The sequence below is a fragment of the Stegostoma tigrinum genome, chromosome 5, assembly GCF_030684315.1.
Source record: "Stegostoma tigrinum isolate sSteTig4 chromosome 5, sSteTig4.hap1, whole genome shotgun sequence".
NCBI lineage: Eukaryota > Metazoa > Chordata > Chondrichthyes > Orectolobiformes > Stegostomatidae > Stegostoma > Stegostoma tigrinum.
Genome location: NC_081358.1, coordinates 28,695,066 through 28,722,632, shown reverse-complemented (window position 1 = coordinate 28,722,632; position 27,567 = coordinate 28,695,066). Strand labels below are relative to the sequence as shown.

The window sequence follows — 27,567 nt, the reverse complement described above, 5'->3', positions numbered from 1 at the left end:
TAATTTTAAAATTCTTAAACATGTACAATAATAAACAGAATTTCCAAATTATGCGATATAAATTTAACCCCTTTTAAAAATCAAACAGAAATATGATGAGTGGAGAGAATAACCAACTTCAATATTTTCTATTGTCTGCAGTTGACTGGGTCTGCATTTATTGCCTGACTCTAGTTGCCCTTGAGAAAGTGGTGGTGAGCTGCCTTATTGAACTACTGCAATCAGACCCACAATGCGATTAGTAAGAGAATGCCAGGATTTAGACCTAACAATGCTGAAGGAACAGTGATATATTTATAAGTCGAGATGGTGTGTAGCTTGGGGGGGGGGGGGGGGGGGAGAGAGAGACTTGGAGATGGTGGTGTTCACATTTATCTGCTGCTTTTGTCCTTCTAGATAGTAGTGATTATGAGTTTGGACAGTACTTAAAATGGTCTCATCCAAACTAGTCAGGACATCTCTCAGCAAATATCACATCACTGATTAGATGACAGTGTTGCATTTGTACTGGAACAGTGTACCCTGCATGGCTAATTCTGGAGCATAGGTATTCAGCATTACGCTAGAACATTGGCAGTGACCATGTGTTTTGCTATATTGGGAACATTTCGCCACTTTCTTATGCCATTGGAGTAAATCAAACTGGCCAAAGGCTGCCATTTGAGACACTGGGGGCCACAGGAGGAAGGAGACATAGATTAGAGAATTATTATTGATTTATTAAAATATTTTCAATGAAAGCAAACTATAATACTCGAAGTCTTCTCTTTCTCTCCCCTTTGACGCAAACTTTTTCACAAGAATCAAACTCTATATCTTCACTTGACAACACTCCACAAGATGAATGTGATGATAATCTCAGCAGAGTTACACAGTGCATTGGTCATTATTTCTCAGATCAAAACACAGAGAATGTAAGTGATAAAAATTATAGTCTACAGTAACTCAAAGAATTTTAAGCTAATATAATAAATGATTACACATTCTGCAAGGAGTAAACAAATTCAGTCACAAGGTAGATGGACAGTTTTACTTCAGATTTACTCTGTAATGACTGCAATTACAGTCATTCAGGCTAAAATCAAATTTTAGACAATGCATTAAAAATAAAACCTTGTCTCCCACATTAAAATCAGAAATTTCATCTTCGTTCTGCAACACATGTCACACCTTAATTAGTACTCAGCAGCATTTGCTAGCTGAGAGAAAGGTTACATTTTTCCAGCAAGGTTGACAGTGTCTAAAATAATAATTGGTACCATGCAAACCTGAAGTTAAGTAGTAATCCTGGATATTCCATTCTAAAATACAGAACTGATTTATCATTTACAAGGAAGAAGAATATTTTTCGATTTAGAATACTCAGCAATGATCAATCCCAGGTCAGATTTAGCACAGTTAAGGCACAATCAAAAGCTGTTTTAAAAAGTTTGTTTCTAATTTTCAGTGTGCCTTATCCCAACCACACTTGTGGCCAGTCCTGAGACTGTCAATGTAATGCCAAGTTATAGTTTGTACTTTGGATCATGAAATGTGTTATAGTCACCTAAACGTGTATCATACAGGAAAACACAACCAGAGAGGTCACCTCGAAGTTCAATTCAGAAACAAAGAGGCAGACACTATGCTACCCAGTCCTCATGAACTCTGCCTCAAAGACTGATCATCTTCATGGGTTTAACATTGTAGGAAAACGAAGCTATTTGGAAATTATCCTAGACTTCCAGCTCATTACCTGCACAAAAATGTTAGTTACACTTCAACCTAAATTCAGGACTGTATTTTCAAACAATTCAAGAGAAAAGTGATTGAAATCATTCATTTAGAAATATTCCTTAATTTACACAAAGAAAATGCATTATAATAAGGCTCCACCAGTCATTAGCAATTTAGGAATGTTTAGAAGCTTAATTGTAACAGATCAAAAATGACATTTTAATTTATATCTGAATTATTTTACAAAACAAGCCTTTGAAATCAGCAATTCCCTATATAAAGAATGTTATACAATGAATGTCCCTTTAATAACAGTCACATAATTATCTATCATTACATCAGCTGTTTTGCCTTGCTAAGGCCTACTATAAGTTTTTAAAAAACTTAGTAAAATTTGGCAGCCCTCTGTGTATTTTATTAGAGTAAAAAAATAAAACATTTCTCCTCTTTGAAGCTCAGCTGTAATTTATTTGCCTTTTTTTGAAAAAAATGCTTATTGCAGTGGTCTCTTCACAGACTGCCTCAAACAAAATTAACCTGAGAACGTAGAGTTTGGCTTTGAAGCTATAAAACTGATTGAAAACAGGAGAAATAGATTAAATGGAGAAGAATACTGCAGGTCTAATTGCACAAATTAAGGCATAGAAAATTAATCTGTGTCAGCAGCCTGTCATTTATTCAAATCTAATAGCCTGACAAACCTATTTAGCTTTCAAAATGTACGTGTTAATCACTTTCAATATTATTTTCCTTAAGTACCATTACCATCTATGAACAATAATAATTAGAGACTCTTATAGAATTCAAGAACATTTCTCAATTCATACATTTAAAATTAGAAATTAGGTGATGTGTTGCTGATTTGCAATATAATCAACCCTGTCATTGGGAAAATAACACTTCTTTCAGGCTGAATTAATTTCCAAAATATAACTCAACACACACCACAGGTGAAAACAAGCAAAATGTTAAAAATAAATTTTATTTTTCACATGGTGTCAACTGCCTGAATTCTAACTCTGCAGCTCACAGTTTTACATTATGCTCACAAAATTCTTATTTTCTTAATTTTTGTATTTAACTGGTATGTAACATTGGCCACAGCCTGCCAGAACAGTTGCTGGCATTTGCAGCGAGCAGATCAGTGAATTAGGGGCTGCACCCTGCAATGTCTGTGGATGTGTCCCCTGCAAGTACTGTTCCTCAAAGAGCCAGGTTCACTGCATCACCCAAACAAGTTATTTTTGCCCCACACACCCCCCTCCCCCAAGTTGTAGCAGAAGCTTTTTTTTTTCCATACCTTAGCACACACAAGTTTCTTACTAGCAGAGAGATCCTCAACTGCAGCCCTCTACTCTCAAAGATTCCACACTGTGTCCCCCTGAATTGGTACCATTTCTTAAAAAAACAGGGGAGTGTGATTCTCTGTAGAATCACAGAGATGTCAAACTTGAGAAACTACATTACAGGTTAGGAAATTGGAATCCTTGCCATAATATGGTTTCTCAAGGCTAGTGGCTCTATACCAAATCACTCAACACCCCGGAGTTGTTTCACCTCCATTGTTTCATTTGAGCTGCTGAGGGGCAATAATATACTAAAAGAAAAGTAAAAAATAAAGCGTCCATTCAAGCAATCATGTCCTTGTTATTGAACAGGGAAATTATTTGAATAAAATGTCACCTCCCCACCTTCCGCTTTCCCTTCCCTTTAGCTTTATTGGCTTTCCAATGCACAGCATTACACAAGTACTCTGAAGTAACTGTTGTTTGCTGCAGCATGTTAGAAACATTTGAAGTGCTATTTTAAAAAAATATGGAAACGAATCATGAAATTGACAACTTATGCACCAACGTAGTCTAACTTTCAAGAAGATTTTACTTTTTTTGCACGTGGAGAGTCTCTGTCTTCAAAACTGACGGTCCCATTTACTCCATTAGCTGCAAAACAGGAAAACCTGTCAGTATTGCTTTTATTCCCCAGCTCAGTCGAGGCCGTAGTTGCAACGAGATACTTACAAATTTCAAAGAGTTACAATTCTGGTCTATAACCATCCTGAACAATGTGGAATACAGACAGAAAACTGGATCCAATATAGTAAAATAGTAGTTGTAAAATACAGGTTAAACCACACAGGTCAAGACTGTTGATTTCAGAGATAAAATTAGTTGTAACTGATGAAGCCAATGTGAATGAAAAGTAGTCAGAGCACATAACATGCAATTTACTCTCCAGCTGAAGTTATATTATTGTTAACAAATAGTTCAAACAAAAGAACTGTAACACTTCAGAAATAACATGGTATTATTCTCAGTAAAGCTTTAGACAGCATCAAGCACCTTTGAGTGGGGGGTCAGCTACACATAAAAGTAAGAAGATCTGGTGTCAATATAGGAAGAACATAATAGGCACACAGTGTAAACATAAGGCAAATTAGAGGCTACAAAATATTCAAATAATGCAAATCTGAAATTAACACTGAAATGCAGCAAATATGAGGAGTGCCAGTACTTGAGAAATAATAAAGAAAGATTTCACCTTGAAATAGTCATCAACATTTTTCCTTTCACTCATCTACCAATTTAAATCACTTTCTATTTTGACCACAGTATGACACTGTTGTAACATATTACAGAAAAGAATATTCAAAAGGTTGAACATTATTTCAAATGATTTGCATTACTGCAATATGGTGTCATATCATTTCTTCAAACAAATAAACTAACCTTTATTTTCTCCTTTCTTGGCAGCTTTGCTCTTTGTATTGGTAGCTTTCTTTTTTACAGCCTGAATTTGTGCATGTTCTTTCCACCTCTTGAGTTGAAAGTTAATGAACTTCCACATCATATATGCTTGTGTCAGGCAAATAGCAGCGAGGGCACTTATTCTGAAATTGATAATTGAGAATCATATTTGTGGATAAATTTCTTCTGCTTCAATTTTATAGCTGCATATTTACTGTTTATTAAAAACAAGTCTGTCTTATGCAAACATGTCTTATTTTACTCAATTTTTAAATTATTTGGGTTACAGATTGGAGAAATATTTCTCAAAAATTTTCTTCCATTCTGCCTATAATATAGCTGTTCCTAGTGCAGCACAATTCAACAGACAAGCCTGCAGTGCTTACCTCTTCATGTCTGAGCCTAAGCATAAGCATAAGCATCAGCATCAGCATCAGCATCATTGTTATTCCCAATTTCACATGATACAGTCAGAGAGATATATAGCGTGCAAACAGGTCCTTTGGTCTAACTCGTCCACGCCGACCCGATATATTAAATGAAGCTAGTCCCATTTGCCAGCATTTGGCCCATTTTCCTCTAAATCCTCCTATTCATATACTTATCCAGATGCCTTTTAAATGTTGTCATCGTACCAGCCTCCACCACTTCCTCTGGCAGCTTATTCCATACACGCTCTAGCCTCTGCATGAAAAAGTTGCCCTGGGTCCCTTTTAAATCTTACCCCTCTCATCTTAAACCTGTGTCCTCTAATTTTGGACTCCCCCACCCAAGGAAAAAGGCCTTGTCTATTTTACCCTATCCGTGCCTCTCATAATTTTATAATCCTCTATAAGGTCACCTCTCAGCATCTGATGCTCCAGGGAAAATAGCCCCAGTCTATTCATCCTATCCCTACAGCTCAAACCCTCCAACACTGGCCACATCCTTTTAAATCTTTCTTGAACCTTTTGAAATTTCACAACATCCTTCCTACAGCAGGGAGGCCAGAATTGAAAGCAGTATTCCAACTGGGGCCTAACCAATGACCTGTACAATTGCAACATGACCTCCTAACTCCTACAGTCAATGCACTGACCAGTGAAGGCAAGTATACCAAATATCTTTTACAATATCCTGTCTACGTGTGACTCTACTTTCAAGGAACTCTGAAGCTGCACTCCAAGGTCTCTGTTCAGCAACATTCCCCAGGACTCAAATCATTAAATGTATAAGTCCTCCCCTACACTGCCTTTCCAAAATGCAGCACCTCATACTTATCTAAATTAAGCTCCAGCTGCCACCACTTGGCCCACTGGCCCATCTGATCAAGACACCATTTTACTCTGCACTAACTTTCCTCACTGTCCACTACATCTTACTACCCAAACTTCCCAGGTTCACATCCAAATCACGTATATAAATAACAAAAAACAGTGGACCCAGCACCAATTCTTGTGGCACACCACTAGTCACAGGCCTCCAATCTGAAAAGCAACCCTCCATCATCACCTTTTAAATATAGATATCATCAAATCCCTAGCGTGAAAACAGGCCATTCGGCCTAACAAGTCCACACCGCCCCTCCGAACAGCATCCCAACCAGACCCATTTATCTTCTACCTTCAAGCCACTTCTGTATTCAAATAGCTAGTTCTCCCTCTATTTCATATGAGCTAACCTAGTTCACCAGTCTACCATCAGGAACCTTGTTGAACACCTTACTCAAGTGCAAATAAATCACGTCTACTGCTCTGCCCTCATCAATCCTCTTTGAAGTAGTAACAAAAAACCCAAATCAAGTTCAATTTAAATACATTAAAAAACAGACATAATAACTCTGGCCAATTTTTACCTTATTTAGTTCAGAGCCACTTAAGTCAATTGTATCTCAAACTGATTGTCCGTTAACTTGGTGTAACTGTTTTGGGTTTTTTTTTGAAAGAAAAATTAAAATAACACTGTTGGCATTAAGGAGAGCATTTATTGTTCATCCCCAATTATTTGAAGAGGTGAGCCACGTTCCTGAACCACTGCAATCCTTGTGATATAGGTATACCTACAGTGCTGTTTCAAAGGGATTTACAAGACTTGCCCCAGTGACAAGGGCAACATGTTTCCAAGCCCAGATAGTGGATGATTCTTTGGCTTAAAACTATACCACTTAGTGCTATTACCAATGGGACAACGGGCAATGCAGAGCTAAAAATATTTCTAAACCAAACCAGACAGGTAGTTTTGTGGTACTGTCAACTGAGAAGCACGCTTAGGCTCTTGAGTCCTCACAATTTAAATGAGGGCATAATTCAATAGGAACGATGGCAAACACATCCATCAATTGGGAACTGGGAAAACTAAGTATTTCAATTCTCACCCACCCTTCTCCTATCTCACAAACACAGTAACGCAGATGCTATATAATAGTTCCGATTGAGGCTGAATATCTACATTGAAAATGGCGAGTGATTGGCTAAATTTAGTTCACTGGACATTGAAAGGGCTGGGAACAACTTTATAAATTCAGCTAAACGGCACAAGTTTCTAGTGCAGCTCTGGCCTTGCACTATTGGTTAAATTCGCTGGAGTAAAGCTAGACATTTAGAGTGAAAGAATGGGGAGTTACCAAAGATAATAAGGAAATAGCGGACTAAATGAACCAAAACTTTCTGTCTGTATTTGTTACAGAAGATACAAGAAGTGTTACATCAACAGTTGTAAATCAGAAGGAAGAGAGGAATTTGCAGTTCTGATTACCAGGGAAGTGGTACTGAGCAGAATGATGGAACTGCAGGATAACAAATTCTTGGGTCCTGACAGACTCTTTGGGGTCTTTAAAAGGGATGACTAATGAGGTGCCAGATGTTGAGTGTCCATTTTTGAATATGATCTAAATTCTGATAGGTTTCAATCAGACCAAAAAACAACAGATACAATTCTTCTATTCAGGATGGGGAGTCAGGTCAGCCACCTGTTCTCTCCTGACCAAAAGCTCAAGGAAACCATATTTTTCAGCACCAATAAGACATTTACCTTACAGCCAAGATGTTAAAGTTTCCAGCAGTTAAATCGAGACTTTGATTTTGAGCTCCAGCAAGGCCAAATCCAAATGTGAGAACAGAAAGGGAGAGGGTAAGTAGTCGTGCCACGACAAACAAGAAAGCCCAAAGGGTAAATCTAGGATTAAAATGGGTGAAATTAATAAGATAGTAAGTACAATATCATCTTAACATTCAATTTTTCTTATAAGAAAGAATTGCATCTTATTAGCGTTCTTGATTGGGTGTGATATTAATGTTTTTTGACTCACGTGCTAGAACACCTCTATCCCTCTGCACCTTCGAATTCTACACTCATTCTCAGTTTAAGAAATGCTCTGCATCAACATTCCCTCTAACGTACCTGGCCACTGAGGTGCCCTGTGCACTGACTGAGGTCTGTGCAGCAGCAAAAAGAAAATTACAGAAAATGCTATTCTGCTTTTTCACTCTTCCTGCCAAAATGAACAACCTCACATTTATCTCACATTGCACGCCACCAACTAGATTTTTACTCATTCAACCCATGTATATCCATCTTCAACCTCTTTTATGTTCTTTACAACATATTTTCCTATCATGGTGTGATCTACAAATTTAGCTACCATGCCTTCACTGCCCTCTAAAACTGTACAGTGTTGAGACCTCAATAGAGCACTGCAAGATTCCACCTGGCCAGCTAATTTTGTATCCACGCCAGTATGTTAGCTTATATATCTTTTTCCTTCTTGTAATAATTTTTGATGTGGCACCTTACCAATTATCTTCTGGAAATCAGAGTACAGATTCCCCTTTATCCACAGCGTGTGTTACTCCTTCAAAGATCTCCAATCAATTGGTTAACTATTTCACATTCATAAAACTATGTTAACACTTTCCAACTACATTGACCTTTTCTAAGTATACACCTATAATCTTTTTCCTTATCGATTCAAATAACCTTCTCATAATAGACATTAACCTAACTGGCCCTGGCCTGTCATGTCCTGCCACCCTCCCTTCTTGAACAGGAGGATTATTTTGTTACTTTCCAGTCCAATAGAATCTTTCCTGAATCTAGTTAAATTTGCAAAATTAGCAACACACATCTAATACCTCATTATTCATTACTTTTAAGACCCTAGAATGAAGTCCATTTGGACCTGGAGGCTTATCAGCTCACAGTTCCATCAGTTTATTAAATACTGCTTCTCATGTGATTATATTTTAGTTAAGTTCGCTCTCCCTTCCATGTCCTACTTTATAACTATTACTGGAAATTTTTTCATGTGCTCTATAGTGAAGTCACAAGCAAAATATTTATTTGTTTCATTCGCCATTTCTGAACCATCTAATTGTTTTCTATTTCCACAGGACCAACCCGGTCTTTAATTACTCTTTAAAAAAACTACTAGAAAGTCTTGTTGTCGGTCTTCACATTCAAGTTCCTGCCTCCTGATTAAACTTTTAGTCATTTGCTGCCATTACATTCTGGCCAAATCACCTGAACTGCCACGTACTTTCTTGTAAACTAAATGCTTTTTACTCAAGTTTGACGCTTGTCCTAACTCCTGCGTTTTAATTACCTGCCACTATTCGAACTAGAGTTTTCCTAATGCTAAGAACAGGCTTATTCTGGGTATTCTGAAATATCACCTTAAATGCCTGCAACTGCATTCCGTAGCGTAGCGGATTAGTTGACTTCAGCTACCTCAGCTTTCATTCCCACATCATTGTCTTTATTAGGTTTAAAATAGTCTTAGATCCACTCTTCTCTCTTTTAACCTGGTTACAAATTTGAATCATATTGTGGTTGTTATCTCGGACTCCCATTGTGTATAAACAGCAATCCATTCAGGGTACTGTCTGAATTTATGAAATCAATTATTGTATGGCATTCAAAAATTAGTATCAACCTCATTTATCAACAATAATTCATAAAGGTTAAAGCGATGATCAGTATGATAAAGGATAAAAAAAAGCCATGCCAATTTACATTTTATATCATTTCCTGTAACTCAGGTAGTTGCCGGGGCAGTGAATACTTACCAGTAAAGATTAAGTAAGGGCATCCGACATTCAGTTCTGTCCAAATATGATTTAACACTTCTCACAAACATATTACAATTAGGCATTCAAGAGAGTGTATACAAATCATCTGCAGATAGCATGTGATCCTAACTGCCAAAATAGGTATTAAGTAGCAAGCCTATTAATTTTTTCTTCAAGTTTTCATCTCCTACAGTCAATTAATTTTATAATCTAATATTGCTCCTGTCCTCTTTCACTGGACTGTTCTAACAACGTTTGAAGCTGAATCACAACCATACCCTTGACTTTGGACTTAGCTTTCTAAATATCCTGGTGTTATTGATTAGGTGGCAAAATAGAAGTCAAAGAATTGACGTCTCAAAAAGCTCATTCCAATTTGTTGTGAGCCATAATTTTAGTGCATCACATAGATGAGAGCAATTTGAATTGATGTTTACTGATGTTGATGTTGTAAATGGCCACATTGTCTCTTTACCGAGAGAACAAAAAGTCATCCAGGATTTGCGTTCTGGACTTCTGTCCGGTCAAGCTTGTGGCAAAATTCATTTGTGGCCTATTAGAGACTGACATGTATGTCTTCCAATTGGTGACTGAATTAGGTATAACTGTGATACTTGCAAAATTCAATGCTTTTGCCACTACTCTTGAATGGCCATTTTGATAAAATACCAGAGATGTGACAATGCTTTTGGAACTGTATATCAACATACGTAACCATACTGAGGGAGAAATTAAGAGTACAGGAAGACCTAAAATTAACGTCCAGGAGTATTAGTGAAGATGCCAGAAATTTTTCACAACCTAATTAATTTTCAAACAAAGCTTCAACAAGTAATTGGCCAACTCTGTATATTAACTTTTGATCCAAGGGGCAGAGCTTCAAGATTTTCACTTTGAATATTTGGTTAATATTGAATAATTTACATATGTGCTGGACCTATCCATTAATCAGCCACCTAGGCAACTGGAAATGCAAGTTGTACTCACCCTCTTTCATTCTTTTCATTACTGAAATAAAGCAGACGAGAAACATGAAACAAAAGTTCCACGAAATAATGCAGCACCAGAAGTACTAGGCCAAAACGGTTCAGGCTAGAAAGAAAATGAAAAAATCATTCACTAAAATCTGTGTTAAATTCGTAAGTAATGGCATGTATAGGTTTTGCTGAGACATTATTCACAGCAAACGCTAAGGTGATCAACATTTTGAAGAACCCGATTCTCAGTTTTAAATGCAGTATATATGGTACTAGTATGTTCCATCTTAGATTACTAAAGTCTCTGCACAGTATAGTGAATTTATAATTTCAGTAGTTGTGCAATGCAAGACATGAAGGTTTTTGAAAAAGAATACAAATGCATAATATTCAACTGCTACACTTAACATCATAGATAAGGGGATTGTTTGACTACTCTCTACATTGGGAAATAAAAAATAAATAAATCTAGGTGACAATCACAATTTTAAAATCTTACTTTAACAGATAAGCTCCAGCAATGTGGAAAACATACAAACTGGTATACACAAGCTGCCGGGGAATATCTTCCTGAAAACAAAACACAAAGGTAATTAAAAATTTATAATTTGTATATAAACAAAATAATTTTTCTGACATATAGTCTATCACTACAAAGCACCGTTTCAGCAATACATTTAATCAACAATTTGCAATAAATTTACATCTCTGGATTTAGTACATTAGTATGCCACCCATTTAGCTCTTTTAAATATCAATGACAACCCGCAAACACGCCTAGTTAAGTCCAACTCAAAATATTCACAAAGAAACCGATCTGTTCTTTGAGGGAGCAAGAATCTGTATACAGTGTCTTAAAAAGCTTTCCTCTCTTATTAGAAGCGGTAGAAGCTACTTCTACTCAATTTCTCTTCTTCCGAAGTTTTACTGAGGGATGGTTCCCTAAGTGCTAGCTGTGCTCTCATACCTCTCAACCGACCATTGTCTAGATGGAATTTAATGTTTCCTCTACAAGTGGGCTGATAGGCTGGATGGTTGTAAGGTACAGGGAAGAAAAGGTGCAGGTTGGAGGCTGCACTGCTTGCCTGTCATCTCAATTAAATCTACAGATGGTGGTGCAGAGGACAGATTCCCTGCGCAGACACCAAGTGTTCATTTAAGGGCCTCTTTCCACCACTGCTGATATTCAGTAATTACAGACAGCAATCATATTGTATGGGGGTACTAGGTAAACGCTGGTAGGCGTCCCTTCTTCTGTGACATCCTGTGTCAGACAGAGGACCCATAGCAACAAGGAAGGAATCGGTGGGAAAACAGAGCCACTTCCCTCACAATCAGCCCTCTTCCTATCCTTGCCTGGACTATCCTAACTGGATCTGAGAAAACAATTCTCCACCTGCAGGCTTCCTGAAGTATGTGCACTGGCCAGTGCTCAAGGTGGCACTGCAAGAACTGAAGAACTTCCGATCTGATTGGTTGACATCTGTGTCACTGCTGCTGGAACCAGGAACTGAAAATGTTGTTAGCCAATGGTTAGGAGAGTACATGCACTTTGACAGATTCTGATCATTCCCTAGCCCGGAGACTCAAAGACAAACTATCTGCAAACAGCACAGAAATGACAGACTGGCAACTTAAACCAGATGCTGTGTGTCTATGAAACTATGTCAAGTCCTGAAGAAGGGTTTCGGACCAAAATGTTGACTTCCCTGCTCTTCACATGCTGTCTGACCTGCTGTACTTTTCCAGCTCCACATTTATTGACTATGTCAAGTAGTAGTCCTGCTATACAAAAACAAAAATTGCTTGAGAAGCTCAGTAGGTCAGGCAGCATCTGTGAAGGGTAAAACAGAGTTAATGTTTCGGGTCCAGTGACCCAGCCTCAGAATGCATTAGTCTTGCTATCTCAGTTAGAAGGGAGTTTGTTTCTAAAATGTAGGTCCAGAGGTAATTTTATTATGGCCCATTGACCATGGATCTTTGTTAGCCATTACTGTGTTCAGGAAATTAGGTCTACAACTTTTCTGCCACCATGTTTGCACCAGTAACTTTTTACTGGGACAGCAAAATCACTCGATAAACAAGAGTGCTAATGCTCACCTTCCGGGTTTTCTGGAAATAAAGTTCAGGCAAAGCATGAAACCAATAAGCCAACTGTGCAATGTAGAAAAACTTCATCTGAAATCTAAAGAATAAAATCTATTTTAAATAAGACATTGAGAACTGCCAATTTAATAAAAAGAACATGCTGTGTAGTTCCATGAAACAATAAAAAATGTACAGAACAAAAACATACAAACAGTTCAACACGCAAAAAAGAAACAGTATTTGAGAATATTAACATTAATACAAGTAAAACACAAAGCTCATGTATCCTAGGGATTCTACATTATCCATTACCATCAAATAATATCTTTACACTAAACCTTAACTAAGTTTTGGTGGAAAGCAAAATATAATAATTTTGTTCATTTTGAGAAGACAGAACTTCTCTTTCTTACACTCATTTGAACTGGCATTGCTCTGTGATACGCCAACAATCACCAAGCAAATACATAATACCACATTTTCCCACTTAACATTCTTACTACTGGTTTGCAAAATGTAATACTTTGGACAGTCATCTTCCTTCTAAAATTTTCTTTAAGGTTTTGAGTTTCTGAAATTATGACAATTGTTGTTCCATTTTAATGCTTGTACAAAGTTAAATATGCAGAAAACGTAAATAAAAATTATGCTTGCAGCAATAATCTCATACAAATCATATGTGCCCAATAAGTTTATCATGATATCCAGAATGGAACTTGCTTTGGTCCCTTAATTTCCTTATCCATTTTTCTGAAGGATGTGCAACTCTCGTCTAACATGCAAGAGGCAGTTACTTAATGTTTCTGAAGAAGGGTCCCGACCTGAAACGTCAAGCTTTCCTGCTCCTCTGATGCTGCTTGGCCTGCTGTGTTCATCCAGCTTCACACCGTGTTATGTCAGATTCTCCATCTTCGGAAGTTCCTACTATTGCAATTACTTAATGTGAATGTCTGGTCAGTGAGTGACAATATGAAACTTGATTGTAGAAACTTTAAGCCAGTGTGAGCTGTTGACCACAACAGGTTAGGAGATCAGAGGATTTGTTACTGTGGAAAAGATCAGACATTGAAGAGATATAATTAAGGACATTTAAATATTTATGGATGGTTACACAGGCAGCACAAAGGGCATGCACGAGTAAAGAGGTACTCTATATCATCTTAGTTTACAGAAAAGAGCCACCTCAAAGATGTCAATTTTGAAAGCTCAGGAAATCTTTTCAGCTCGAAGCTCCGTGTGATTCAGAACTCGGACAGATGTAGGCTTCAGCTGACTACGTACAGGTTTCCCCCAATGATGGGAGAAGTCTTCTCGACTGCTGCTCCATCGCTACGCTTGCCCCACCAGCCGGTTCACTCCAGATGTTGCACTGACCAGGTAGGAGCCCCTCCCAAAGCTATGTCTGAGGGTGGCAGCTGCTGTTGCTCCTAGTTGTCCCCAGGCCCAGCTTCCGTCTGTCCCTTTTCCCCAGCCAGTGGTAAACAGAGCAAGTTCCCGGGCAACCTCAAAGTGGCCCTCTGTGCAATTTTCACTCCAAAGAACTGGAACATTTTGTTCCTTTAAGTTCATCCTTAGGGTATTGCAAATGCTTGCCAGGCCAGCATTTTATTGCCCTTGAGAAAATGAGAAACAAATGCTAGTCTAACCAGTTGTGTTCACATCCCATGAATGAATAAAAAGAAATGGCTCCACTGTAACAGTTGAGAGCAACTAACTCAACATAGGTCATAAACCAAACTGCAGGTTTAGGCCAAAACTATCATCACAATCCTGAGATGTACAGCAGCCTAATAATACTAAAAGGTACGAAGATGTAGGAGCAGAATTAGGCCATTCAGTTCACTGGCTGTGCCATTCAATGAGATCACGGCTAACCTGATAATTCCCGCCTTTTCTGTATAAACACTGATTCCTTTGCTGAATCTAAGTTTGTCTATCTCAGCCTTGAATACACTTAATGCTCCAGCCTTTACAGTCCTCTGTGGTATGTATCCTATTAATTGAAACTTTTTATTACAATTCATTCTTCAATGTCCACATTGCTGGCTAAGCCAGCATTTGTTGTCCATCTCTAATTGCTCTAAGGGAGTGGTGAGCAACCCTCTTAAACTGTTCCAGCCAGTCTGGTGTAGGTACATCCACAGTGTTGTTAGGAAAGAAGTTCCAGGATTTTGCTGCAATAATAGTGAAGCAACAGTGATAACTTACAAAGATATGCTGCGTGGAGTTTAGAAGGATGAGAGGTCATCTTAGTGTACCATACAAAACCTTGAGGGAACAGAACACAGTTCACAGATAGACAATGTTTCCTCTGACAGACCAAAGGACATTGTCTTAAATGTGAGACCTCTTGCTATTAAACTGAGATGAGGATAACCATTTTCTCTCAAAGCATTGTTACATGGCAGACTTCTAAAGAGTGTGACTCCACCACTACCAGAATAATGTGATTGTCTGGTCAGCGAGTGACAATGTGAAACTTGATTGTAGAAACTTTAAGCCTTGCTGACCAGACAATCACATTATTCTGGTAGTGATGGAGTCACACTCTTTAGAATTCATTCAAAGCTGGGATGTTTGGATGTTTAGATGTTTAGAGAGGCAAAGGAGTCAGGGCGAACAGGTACAGATGTAAAAATGGAGATGAGACCAAAACCAGATCAGTCACAATCATGCAGAGTGCTTCAGCAGGTTCAAAGGACCAAGCGGCCCACTCCTAAATCCTATGTTCCTATATAGTTCCAGCTTAGAATAATGAATGACCTGGAGGGGACCTGCAGGTTGGTTGTTCCCAATACTCACTGCCCTTGTTCTTCTGGTTGTTAGAGGTTATGGGTTTGGAAGGGATTGTTGAAGAACTATCGCTGCAGCATTTGCACATGGCACATACCACGTGGAAGCAAGTGGCGTTGCAGTGAAGCTTTTAAGTCGTATGGTGTGACAACCAAGATGCTTTGTCCTGTATAGTGTTCGGCCTAGGGACATAAGAGCTAGGAGCAGGATTAGACCATTTGGCCCTTCGAGCCTGCTAAATCATTCAATAACATCACAACTGAGCAGGTTATAGTCTCAGCCGTTTTCCTGTCTGCTACCGGTCAGAATCTTTTGTGAATAAGGGAGTCAAGAGCTATATAATTCTGCAATGAAGTAATCTAGAGTGGTGATGGAGCTACATTATTTTGGGAAAAGAATAGTATTCTATCACTGTCCTGACTTCTGCCTTAAAAAGGTGCTGGACAGGCTTTGAGGAGTCAGAACGGTAGTTGCTTGCAGTAGAATTCCCAGTCTCTTGGGCTATTCTTGTAACAAGGTTTCTTGTCAATGGTAACCTCCAGGATGTTGACAGTGAAACTTCAGAAAGTTTGGCTCTCTAAATGGGTAAATAAAGAAAAGTTGTAACTCAGCTGCACAAAACAGAAGGTATCTAGTTGGAATTACCTTGTCCCAGTTGAAGTGACAGCAAAGTTGTTCAGTTACTGAAAAAGGAAAGACATTCAAGCTTCCCTAATTGCCACCAAGTGTTTCCTATTTAAACAAAAGGGGTATCTGTGGATCAGAGATAAACATGGAATCCAGCTTGGCTGTTCTGCTGAGTCACAAAACTGTTATGGTTCAGAAAGAGGCAATTTGTTCTGTTGTGCCTGCACTGGCTCGCAGAACATTTTAAGTCAGTGTCAGGCTACTAACATTGCCCAAAACCCTGCATAGTTTCTACTTAAATAATCATTCAAAGCCCTTTTGAAAGCCTCAATTGGACCTGCGTCCACCACACTTTCAAGGGAGTTAGATTCTCACTATTTACTGCATGAGAAAAAGTATTTTCTCATAGCATCTTCATTTCTTTTACAAAACACTTTAAAACTATGCCCCCAGTTCTCAATTCGTGAAGGAGCAGGAACGGTTTATTCCTATCTAAGCCGTTCAGACTCAGTTTTCCTCATGATGGAAGTGTCTCATTCCTGGAATACTCTCGTAAACTCCTGCTACACTGTCACCAGTATATTCACATTCTCCCAATAGTGCGGCCAGACTGTACACAATACTCCAGCGGAGGTCCAACTAGTGCCTTCCATAAAACCATAACTTCCCTGCTCTTGTATTTATTCTATTCTTAACAGCTCCTGACCTGTCCTGTCACCTTCATACACCCAGGTGTCTCAGTTGCTGCAAAACTCTTTAGAATACTACCCTACAATTTATACAGTCTATGTTCTTTGTACATGTATCACTTCTAACTTCACTACATTGAACTTCACCTGCCAACTCCACCAGCCTGTTAATTTTGTTTTGAACCATCTCCCTCACAACTTATAATGCCTGTAAGTTTTTATGTTGCCCATGAACTTTGAAATCATCCCCTGCATGCCATTAGTCTCTGTCAAAGGTTATACATAAACAACTATTACATAAACCTGGGGAACCAAAGGTAAATCTGAACCTTTGCACTCAATAACAAACAGCACTCCAGTTGGCAGCATTAAAACTATATCATAGCTTCAGTTCTCCAAGCCATATACCCCTCAGCATAGCTTTGTATGTGCACAATCATTGACTTATCCTAGTGTATCAAGCAATGCTTCAGAAACAGGAAGAGGTACAGTTTAATTAAAAAGAAAACAACTTCAATGTGACCAACGTAGTACTGATGTTTTCCAACTTGGGCACCTTTCATTTGTAAGGTTTAATGAAGTACTCACGGCATCAATGTGTGGGGATAGCTTTCCCATAAATGAGTAGGATTTGATGCATAATTTTCCTATAAGAGAAAGTGATTGCTTAGTCCAGTGAAGGAATTAATTCTGTTTAGTAAAACTAATAACCACACAAAAATAACTGCTATACATACCGAAGCTAGAATAAATGCTCCCCAGACAAAAGAAGCCAAGTAAAAGGCACTGAGTTGCCCAGATTCATTGAATTTGCTGTGCTTCGTTTTTGAAAAATGCATTCGCCTGTTGATTTTCTGAAATGGAAGTTCATGGTCATTTTACGTCTGTAAAAAATGCATCACTTCAGAGATTTGAAAAAAATAATCATACTCACATCAAGCACATACTCTTGCAAGATGGCATGGAGAATGATAGCAACCAACATGTAAAAGAAAACTGTAGCCAAGTCCTTAAAGCCATAATGGTAAAGAATAAATTGATCCACCTTTTCACCTAAGAAATTAAACACAGAATTCATGATTTATTATAATCAAGACTCAAATTTATATGAAAAGCAAAGTATTATTAGGTTCAAATGCGATGACTGTTTCTAGGAATATACAAATTCTGCAAAGAAAGAGGAAGTTTTCAGGCTTTTTTTAAACAGAGATGAGGTGAAAATCATGTTTTAAAATTATCAATCATCACTATTGAAACAGCATACCATGCAAATTCATGAAAGGACCTAGGGTCATAACTTGTGGTAACAAGCCCTTTGAGCTTGTTTTATCATTTGATAAAATCACAGTTGATCCAACTGTGGCCTCAACTCTCTTTTCCTGACTACCCATTATAGCCCTGTGATCTTCTTGTTTATCAAATATTTATCTAGGTCAGCCACAAAGTATTCAATTACTGAATCTGTTATGTGGAAGTAGAATTCCACTACCAAAATACATTCAGAGAAGAAAATTCTCATCTTCCTTTGAAACAGGAAACCCTTTAATTCTAATCTGTGTCCTCTATTTCTCATTTCTCCGACAGAAAAACTTTCTTTTAAACATTGACACTGTCAAGCCCAAGTTTCAATAAGGTCATTTCTCATTCTAAACACCAATCGATGTAGGTAAAGACCTGTCCAACTGTTCCTCAAAAGGCAACCCCTTCGTCTCGAATCAACTGCACGAGAGCAAATTTTAGATGGGTGAACGGCAAGCTAATTTGCATTAATTAAAAAGAAGAAATTTGTAGATTAAACTATAGAGCAAGATAGGGGTTACAAGAAGAAGTTGTAAAAGTCCAGGTCAGAATATTCAATTAAGCATAAAAAACTACAAATTTTAAGATGCATGATTTTGGTTAAGGTTAAGTTAGAAACCAATTATAAATGAAGAATGCGCGCAAGAATAAAAATTATAAAATGAGAAACAAAAGAGAAATGAGAAAAATAACGAAATGTAGGATAATGAAAGCTAATACAACTAGTTTCTGATTTTTCAATCTTTCATTGTGAAATCTCTCCATTAATATTACATTCACAATAAACAAACATGAATCTATAAAATAATTAACTCCAGTATTGTGGAGACATCAAACCTAGATATACACTGATTAGTACTGTGCAACAATTAACATTTCCCCCCCACTTTGGAACTTTATTTCAATTAAAAAATGTCAAATTAAGCTGATTTAATTCACAGTCTAGAAAATATTTGCCTCATCTTCAGATGACTTACCACCCCTTTTAAAAGTTAGAGAAGGGTTATGTTACGTTCATAACATCTAAAAAGCAACTCAATGAATAAGTGAATCTTAGTTGAAGTAGATAGCAGGAACTGCAGTTGCTGGACTCAGAGACAACACAGCGGGTCAGGCAGCAGAGGAGCAGGAAAGTTGGCGTTTTGGGTCAGGATTTCTGAAGAATGCTGCAGATCCCCAAGAGGTACACATGCCTTCAATATTGGCCTTTCTAGCATTCTCAATCTTAATCACTCCACCATTAAAGGCCCTGAGCGCAGGAATTTTCTACCAAAGTCTTTCCACCTGTTTACCTTATTTTGTTCCTTTAAGCTGATCTTTAAAACCTGCCTCTGCTCTGATGTCTTCTTTGTAACCAGTCAAATTTTATGAAGTACTTTGAAGCATTTTACTAAATTAAAGGCAGAATATAAAATATGAAAATATATTTTACACAGTATAAGAAAATGGTGACAAAACATACCTGTTTCAGGCAATGTGACATTGTACTGAAGAGTGACAAAAGAAACAGCTATCTTAGCAGTCACCTGCGAAACAATGAAGTTAAAACATTAGCTCAGCTATCTTCAATAAGAATTATACTTTAATAAAATTAGGAAAAAAACTAACCCAAACTTCAAACACCAAACAGATGGTAAAATGTAACAACTGACTTCTCTTTTAATGATAATGAGCCAATTCCAAGAAAATGTAGGTTCAGGGACTGATGCGTTACTCTAACTTCTATGTTAACCTTTCTCTTCAGAAATTCTAAACAACAATGTGGTAGTCAAATTATTTACCTGCCACAAAGAACAATGGCTGCAAAATGTTAATGCTTTAAGCAATTTGCATGTATGACTAAGAATAAACAAAATTGTGTTTTGGTCAGACTTAGTGCTGGAAGGAAGCATGTTAAAAATTGCTCATTATGATCTGATCATGGTCGCACTTGATGTGTTTTAAGATCTGAGAAGGAAGAGAATCATCTACAAATCTCACACTGATGTCTATCTGCCCATATGCATACTTTGGCAAGTAATGAGGTCAGAATTGGATACTACAGTCAACTGCTGATCTGCACTGTTTAAACCGAGGTTAGTTATTGGTCACTGAGACGAGAAACAACTCCATAAGGATGTGTGGAACCAAATCCAACATCTTCAAGAAAATAGGGGAAAGGCTTGTCAGGAACAAACCATAGACTTTTTAAAGCCTAAAATACATCCAGTGATTAAAACAAACACTAAAAAATCATAACGTATTCTTTCTTTTTGCAATAAATGATATTGGAGTTATTAATGCTGAAGGAACAACAATTTGTAATTATACAGCACAGTGAATATAGAAAGATATCACTATGTGGTTCTAGTGGATTAGTTGAAAAAAGTAATGCCATACAATGACAACAGTAACTGACAACCTGGGCAAACAGTGGGGATCTTAAAAGAAAAAAGTGAGGAACAGAAAGACAGACATTAAAAGGAGGGGAATTACAAACTATGACACCCAGTTTATCAATGACACCAAGTAAAGATAACATTAGATAAAAGGTTACTCAGAGAGGATTGGCGGTAGTGGAAAGTGTGTGGTAGTGACAGAGATGATGGACTGGAAAGCATTAGAGATAGGAGAGATAGTTCACGACGGGATTTAAACCTAGTGAGAATTTTAAATTCGAGGCATTGGCGTGACACACGGTGAATCAAGGGTAATTTGATACGGGCCAGAAGAATTTGGACTGCAAAATTTAGGTTGTTCCGAGGGTTGACGCCAGCCTGAAGATTAGAACTATTGATTGTGGAACACAGAAAGCAATGATAAAGATTTCAGTAACAGCAAGGCTGGAAAAAGGACAGGGGTTGTTAATTTTAATGAACTAGATAGGGAAAGAAGATGCAATGGATAGAATACTGAATTGGAAGTTCAGTTCAGAGCCTTGCAACCCCAAACTTTTCAGCTGACAACCCTACTAGGAGTAACAACAACCTATTGTTTGGGAAGCTCTTCAATTGAGCCTCAAGGAACTCCAGAGCAAGACGTCAGAGGCAGGATAAAAGGTCATTAACTGGAGATGACCTATCTTCCATTGAAAATCAAGAGTAGAACCAAGTTGGGTATTTCTGCTAAAATGGACATCGGAAAAGCGACCTCAAAACAGGGTAGTGTGGTCAAACTTATCAAATGTTCAAGGTATCAAGAAGCGGTTACATATCATAGTTATTGAGGTTGGCATTTGAGAGTTAAGGGGACTGATTAAATGCTGAGGTGGGGCAGAATACTGAGTTGAAGCAATGTGGATGTACAATACAGGAGACATGGCATTGAAAGTGACATTATGTTCAAGGGAGTTGGAGGTAAAAGGGATGAAATAGGAAATAATTTGTAGAGACAGAAGGATGAGTGGTATTCTTTTCAGAAAGGAGGTGCCAAGTTTCTAAGATATGGGAAGTGACTAAATTTTAGTGAGAATGGTGGTTATTCAATGCAATTTTTCATGTAGATCATGGATTATGGCATTCTGAATGATTTTTAGTTCATAAATAAGACGTGGTAGAAATGCAATCGTCAATGACAACTACCAAAACACCAAATGGAAGACTATGAAGTTAGAGATTTACTACAGATGCAAGTAGTAAAGACACAGCCAGGAAATGTTCCACGGGACCTATTGGGTATGGCATGTTGCCTCCTGAGTGCAATGGTCAGGGATGTCTCTGGTTGAGTCTACAGGATTCTTAAGGGGGAGGATGAGCAGCCAGAAGTCAGTACCAATGACATAGCTAGGAAAAGGGACGAGGACCTGAAAAGTGAACGTTGGGAATTAATATTGGAAGCTAAAAGCCAGGATGAGCAGAGTAGTAATCTCAGGATTACCACCAGTGCCACGGGCTAATGAGGCTAGGAATAGATAGCAAGTGCAGTTGAGCATGTGGCTACAGAGCTGGTGTAGGAAGGAAGGCTTTAAGTTTGTGGATCATTAGGATACCTTCAGGGTAAGGTGGGAGTTGTACTGAAAGGACAGGTTGCACCTGAACTGGGTTGGGGGGGGGGGGGGGGGGAAGGGGGAGACACCAATATCCTGGACAGAGGTTTGTTAGAGCTCTTTAGGAGAGCTTAAACTAGTTTGGCAGGGGGACGGGAACCAGAGCTACGGAGCAGAGGATGGGATAGCTGGTGTACAGGCAGATAGAGCATGCAGACAGTATGTGAGGAAGGATAGACAGTTGATAGGGCAAAGCTGTAGTCAGTGTGACAATTTGAAGTGTGTCTATTTTAACACAAGAAGTGTCAGGAATAAGGGTGACGAACTTAGAGCATGGATCAGCACTTGGAGCTACAATGTTGTGGCTATTATGGAGACTTGGATAACACAGGGGCAGGAATGGTTGTTTGATGTTCTGGGGTTTAATGTTTTAAAAGAAAGAGGGAGGGGGGTATAAGAGGTGGGGGAGTGGCATTGATAACCAGAGATGGTATCACAGCTGCAGAAAAGGAGGTCGTGAGGAGGGTTTGTCCATTGAGTCAGTATGGGTAGAAGTCAGAAAGAGTAAAGGAACAGTCACTTTATGAGTTTTCTGTAGACACCCCAATAGTAACAGAGACACTGTGGAACAGACTGGGAGGCAGATTTTGGAAAGGTGCAGAAGTAATAGAGTTATTATCATGGGTGGCTTCAACTTCCCTAATATAGACTGAAACCTCCTAAATGCAGGTGTGTCCAGCAAGAGTTTCTCACTCAACATGCAGATAGGCTGACTAGAGGGAGGCCATATTGGATTTGGTGTTTGGCAACAAACCAGGCCAGATGTCAGATCTCTCGGTAGGACAGCATTTCGGTAATAGTGATCACAATTCCCTGACTTTTACTACAGTCATGGAGAGGGATAGGAGCAGACGGTAAGGGAAAGTATTTAGTTGGAGGAGGGGGGATTACAATGCTATTAGGCAAGAACTGCGGAGCATAAATTGGGAACAAATGTTCTCAGGAAAATTCACGACAGAAGTGTGGAGGTTGTTTAGGGAGCACTTGCTACGAATACTGGATAGATTTGTCCCACTGAGGCAAGGAAGGGATGAGAAGACATGTGGAACATCTAGTCAAGAGGAAGAAGGATGCTTACTTAAGGCTGAGGAAGCAAAGATCGAATAGAACTTGGGAGGGCTAAAAAGGAATATGAAAATGCCTTGGTGGGTAGGATTAAGGAAAACCACAAAATGTTCTACACTTTTGTGAAGAACATGAGGATGGCCAGAGTGAGGGGAGGGCCAATCAGGGATATTGGAGTGAACTTGTGTGCAGAGTTGGAGGTCCTTAATGAATACTTTGCCTCAGCATTCAATAGTAAGAGGGGCCTTGATGTTTGTGTGGACAGCATGAGACAGGCAGATATGCTTGAACAGGTTGATGTGAGAAAGGAGGATGTGCTAGAAATTTTGAAAAACACAAGGGTAGATAAGTCCCCTGGGCCTGAAGAGATATGCCCAAGGTTAATATGGCAAGCGAAGGAAGAGACTGCTACACCTTTGGCAATGATCTTTTCATCCTCATTGTCCACTCTTGTAGTACCAGATGATAGGAGGGTGGCAAATGTAATTCCCTTGTTCAAGAAAGGGAATAGGGATAATCCTGGAAATTACAGACCAGTCAGTCTTACTTCTGTGGTGGGCAAATTATTGGAGAGGATTCTGAGAGACAGTATTTACGATTATTTGGAAAAGCACAGTTTGATTAGAAACAGTCAGCATGGCTTTGAGGGGGGCAGGTCATGCCTCACAAGCTTTATTAAATTCTTTGAGGATGTGACAAAACACATTGATGAAGGCAGAGCAGTGGATGTGTTGTGTATAGATTTTAGCAAAGCATTTGACAAGATTGCTCATGGTAGGCTCATTCAGAAAGTAAGGAGGCATGGAGTTCAAGGAAATTTTGCTGTCTGGATACAGAATTGGCTCTCCAATAGAAGACAGAGTGTGAAGGTAGATGGAAAGTATTCAGCCTGGAGCTTGGGGACCAGTGGTGTTCCACTGGGATCAGTTCTGGGACCTCTGCTCTTTGTGATCTTTATAAATGACTTGGACAAGGAAGTGAAAGGGTGGGTTAGTAAGTTTGCTGATGACATAAAGTTTGGTGGAGTTGTGGATAATGTGGAGGGCTGTTGTAAGTTGCAATATGACATTGACAGGATGCAGAGCTGGACAAGGAAGTGGCAGATGGAATTCAACCCAGAAATGTATGAAGTGATTAACTTCGGAAAGTCAAATTTGAATGCAAAATACAGATTAATGGCAGGATTCTTGGCAGCATGGAGGAACAGAGGGATCTTGGGGTCCACATCCATAGATCCCTCAAAGTTGCTACCGAAGTTGATAGGGTTGTTAAGAAGGTGTATTGTGTGTTGGCTTTCACTGGCAAGTTTAAGAGCTGCAAGGTTGTGCTACAGCTCTACAAAGCCCTCGTTTGACCACACTTGGAATATTGTGTTCAGTTCTGGTTGCCTCATTATAGGAAGAATGTGGAAGCTTTAGAGAGGATGCAGAGAAGATTTACCAGGATGCTGTCTGGACTGGAGATCAGGTCTTATGAGGAAAGATTGAGGGAGCTAGGGTTTTTCTCATTGGAGTGAAGGAGGATGAGAGGCGCCTGGATAGAGGTGTACAAGATGATGAGAGGCACAGGTAGAGTGGATAGCCAGAGACTTTTTCCCAGGGCGGAACTGGCTATTACGAGGGGACATTGTTTTAAAGGTGACTGGAGGAAGGTATAGGGGAGATGTCAGATGTCTTTACACAGAGTGTGGTGGGTGCGTGGAATGTGCTGCCAGCAGTGGTAGTGGAGTCAGCTACATTAGGGACACTTAAGCGACTCTTGGATAGGCACCTGGATGATATTAAAATGTAGGGAATGCCAGGTAGTTTGATCTCAGAGCAGGGCAAGAGGTCGGCACAACATTGTGGGCTGAAGCATCTGTACTGTGCTGTACTGTTCTACGTTTGTTTAAGAGATTTACCAGGATGTTGCCAGGTATGGAAAGTTTGAATGAGAAAGAAAGACTGGATAGGCTGGAACTTTTTTTATTGGAGTGTAGAAGGTGAGAGGCAACCTGATAGAAGTTTACACAATAATGAGAGATATAAATAAAGTGAATGGTAGTTGTCTTTTCCCTAGGATGGGGGATTTCAAGACCACGGGGCACATTTTTAAGGTGAGGGGAGAGAGATTTAAAAAAGACAAGGCAAATTTTTTTTTAGACACAAGGTTGTTTGCATGTGGAATGAACTTTCTGAGGAAGTGAAAGACATTTAGATAAGTACATGAATAAGAAAGGTTTGGAGAGATATGGGTCAGGAGTAGGCAGGTGGAAGGAGTTTAGTTTGGGAATATGTTCGGCATGGACCCAAAGGGTCTATTTCCATACTCTACAACTCTAAATTGCTGGCAAAGAAATCAGCAGATCTGGCAGCATCTGTGGAGAAATATTGGATAATGTTTCAGGTCCAATGACTCTTCTTCATAACTGAACAATGGACTGGGTTTTTCCAGAAATTCCTATTTTTGTTTCTGAATTCCAGCATCCAGAGTTCTTTTGATTTTTTAAATTTAATGTTCCATGGCTGCTGTTGTTAGCATCAGAGGACAATCGTATAAACTTCCACGCCAAAGGCTTTGTAAAGTGTCAGCAGCACAAGGATACACAATGCAGTAAGGATGTCGGATTGAATCTGGCGGAGGAAGCGGAGCTCCAGTTCAAACAATAAAAGAAAGGTTCCAAGATTGACAATGGACTTGGAGCTCAGGCCAGACAGATGTCAGTAAAAGGCTGAAAAGATGGCTCTGGGGTTTCTGATATTAAACTAGTGAAGACCTCAACAATGATCAACAAATTCGACCAGAAAAAGGAAAGTAGTAACAACAAAACTACGAAAGAAACTCCATTAAAGCTTTGAATGGGGAAAGTGAAAAAGTACTGAACATTGTTTAAAAGAGTAACATCAACATAATGCAGAGATAATGGGAACTGCAGATGCTGGAGAATGCAAGATAACAAAGTGTGAAGCTGGATGAACACAGCAGGCCAAGCAGCATCTCAGGAGCACAAAAGCTGACATTTCGGGCCTAGGCCCTTCATCCAGCTTAAAAGGGCAGAGAATAATAAAACCAAGGGACACAAATACAATTTAGCTCACTACTTTAAAACAAAAATTGCTGCTCTTACTTGCAAAAATATACATCTTTATGGCTAAATTTATTACAGAGAAATCGCCTATGTCAACATTTACAGTTAAACTATACCCGCGGTGCCAATAGTGGTGTAACAGGCCTCCTTCAGGAAGGATATAATCATCGTGGGGTAACTCAGGATTGCAATTCACATTTTAATCTCAAACGTATAAAATTAAGAGTTCTGACATATACAAGATATTTCTCAAGGATTTTGTGGAACAGATGGGAAAGTGGACACGAAGCCAAAGGTCAGCCAGGTTTCACCGAATGACAAAGCAGGTTGGAAGGGATAAATGATATACAACTGCTCCTCTATTTCATGCTTTTATACCAAATGATGTAAGATACGAAAGTTTTCCCCTGCATTTCTTTCCACACAAGTCAAATTTCCTACATTAGCTAGACCATTTTGAGTAGCTCCAGTAATACCTTTGGCAAGCGTCCAGGCAAACTTTGCGAAGTAGAACAGACAAACACAAAATTATGGAAAACACAAGGGCTCGATAACTTTGTGTTTCAATGAAATCAGTTTTGAATCTCAAACTAAGTATTTACTCTTTTACTCAGTTCTGAAGTCGTATTTGACTCAAAACGTTAACTTTCTCCCTGCACGGATACTGCCAGATCTGCTGAGTTCCTTCAGCACTTGTCTAATAAAAACAAATTTAATAATTTTTCGAGATTGAAGTAAATGCAGAAGGTGAACGAATTCAGATAATCTACAAAGTGACTTTAGAAACGACAGGTGAACATAAAGCAGGAGAGGCAGGAAACGATACCACACAGAATTGGACACGTCAACCCAAACTGGTCATGATCAAGAATGAACCCCCTTCCCCGAAGGGATGCTCACGGCGCGCACTGCACTCTGGGTGTTGTAGTCCACAGTCTCGGCGCCATCAGTCTGTGATAGCGTAAGGAGACTACAACTCCCAGAGCGGTCGGCAGCAGCGGCCCGGTCTCAAACGAGCGGCTCCGAGCCCTGATAAAGAGGACGGTCCGGCTCGTCTGAAATATGGTTAGCCGGAGCAGACCGCCACGCATTCCCGGACCATCGTGCAGACCCTTGCTCATCCCCCACTGTGACCTTGACTCAGACCTCACTCATCACCGGCTCGGGCGCATTCTCAGACTCAGGTCCCCGCTCACCTCGAACATTAGCCCGAGCAAGAAGACCATGGCGACACAGGACACAATGTCGGCGTGGTTCTGGATGATAAACTCATGGCTGAACACCGGCGGTGTTTTGTTTTTCTTGCGCAGCCCCATGGTAGTAGTGGCTCCGGGCTTCAGAGACACACGGTAAAGCCGCCCCGAACCGGCACCACGTCGACAGGAGCTGGACTCCGAGTTGGCCCCACCCCCTGGCTCAGCTCGGCCCGAAGT

General features: G+C 39.3%; 1 protein-coding gene across 1 annotated transcript; it reads right to left on the bottom strand.

The window, feature by feature from the left end:
• Positions 1–698: 698 nt before the first annotated feature.
• On the bottom strand, positions 699–27,567 carry tram1 (translocation associated membrane protein 1). The gene is made up of 11 exons (XM_048529372.2): positions 27,331–27,567; positions 19,441–19,504; positions 17,614–17,732; positions 17,417–17,533; positions 17,268–17,326; positions 12,583–12,667; positions 10,982–11,052; positions 10,493–10,597; positions 7,470–7,613; positions 4,443–4,603; positions 699–3,656 (listed from the first exon to the last, which is right to left on the bottom strand). Exons 1-11 carry the CDS (start codon positions 27,448–27,450, stop codon positions 3,583–3,585), a joined length of 1,119 nt encoding a protein of 372 aa, XP_048385329.2. The 5' UTR covers positions 27,451–27,567; the 3' UTR covers positions 699–3,582.

What these genes read in the sequence shown, in the direction of transcription:
- tram1 (XM_048529372.2), bottom strand. Translation starts at nt 27,450, where the DNA reads ATGGGGCTGCGCAAGAAAAACAAAACACCGCCGGTGTTCAGCCATGAG. An exon ending in TGTCACATTGCCTGAAACAG is followed by an intron (nt 17,733 to 19,440) that starts GTATGTTTTGTC and finishes TTAATTTCTTAG; the next exon opens with GTGAAAAGGTGGATCAATTT. An exon ending in TGCAAGAGTATGTGCTTGAT is followed by an intron (nt 17,534 to 17,613) that starts GTGAGTATGATT and finishes CTTCCATTTCAG; the next exon opens with AAAATCAACAGGCGAATGCA.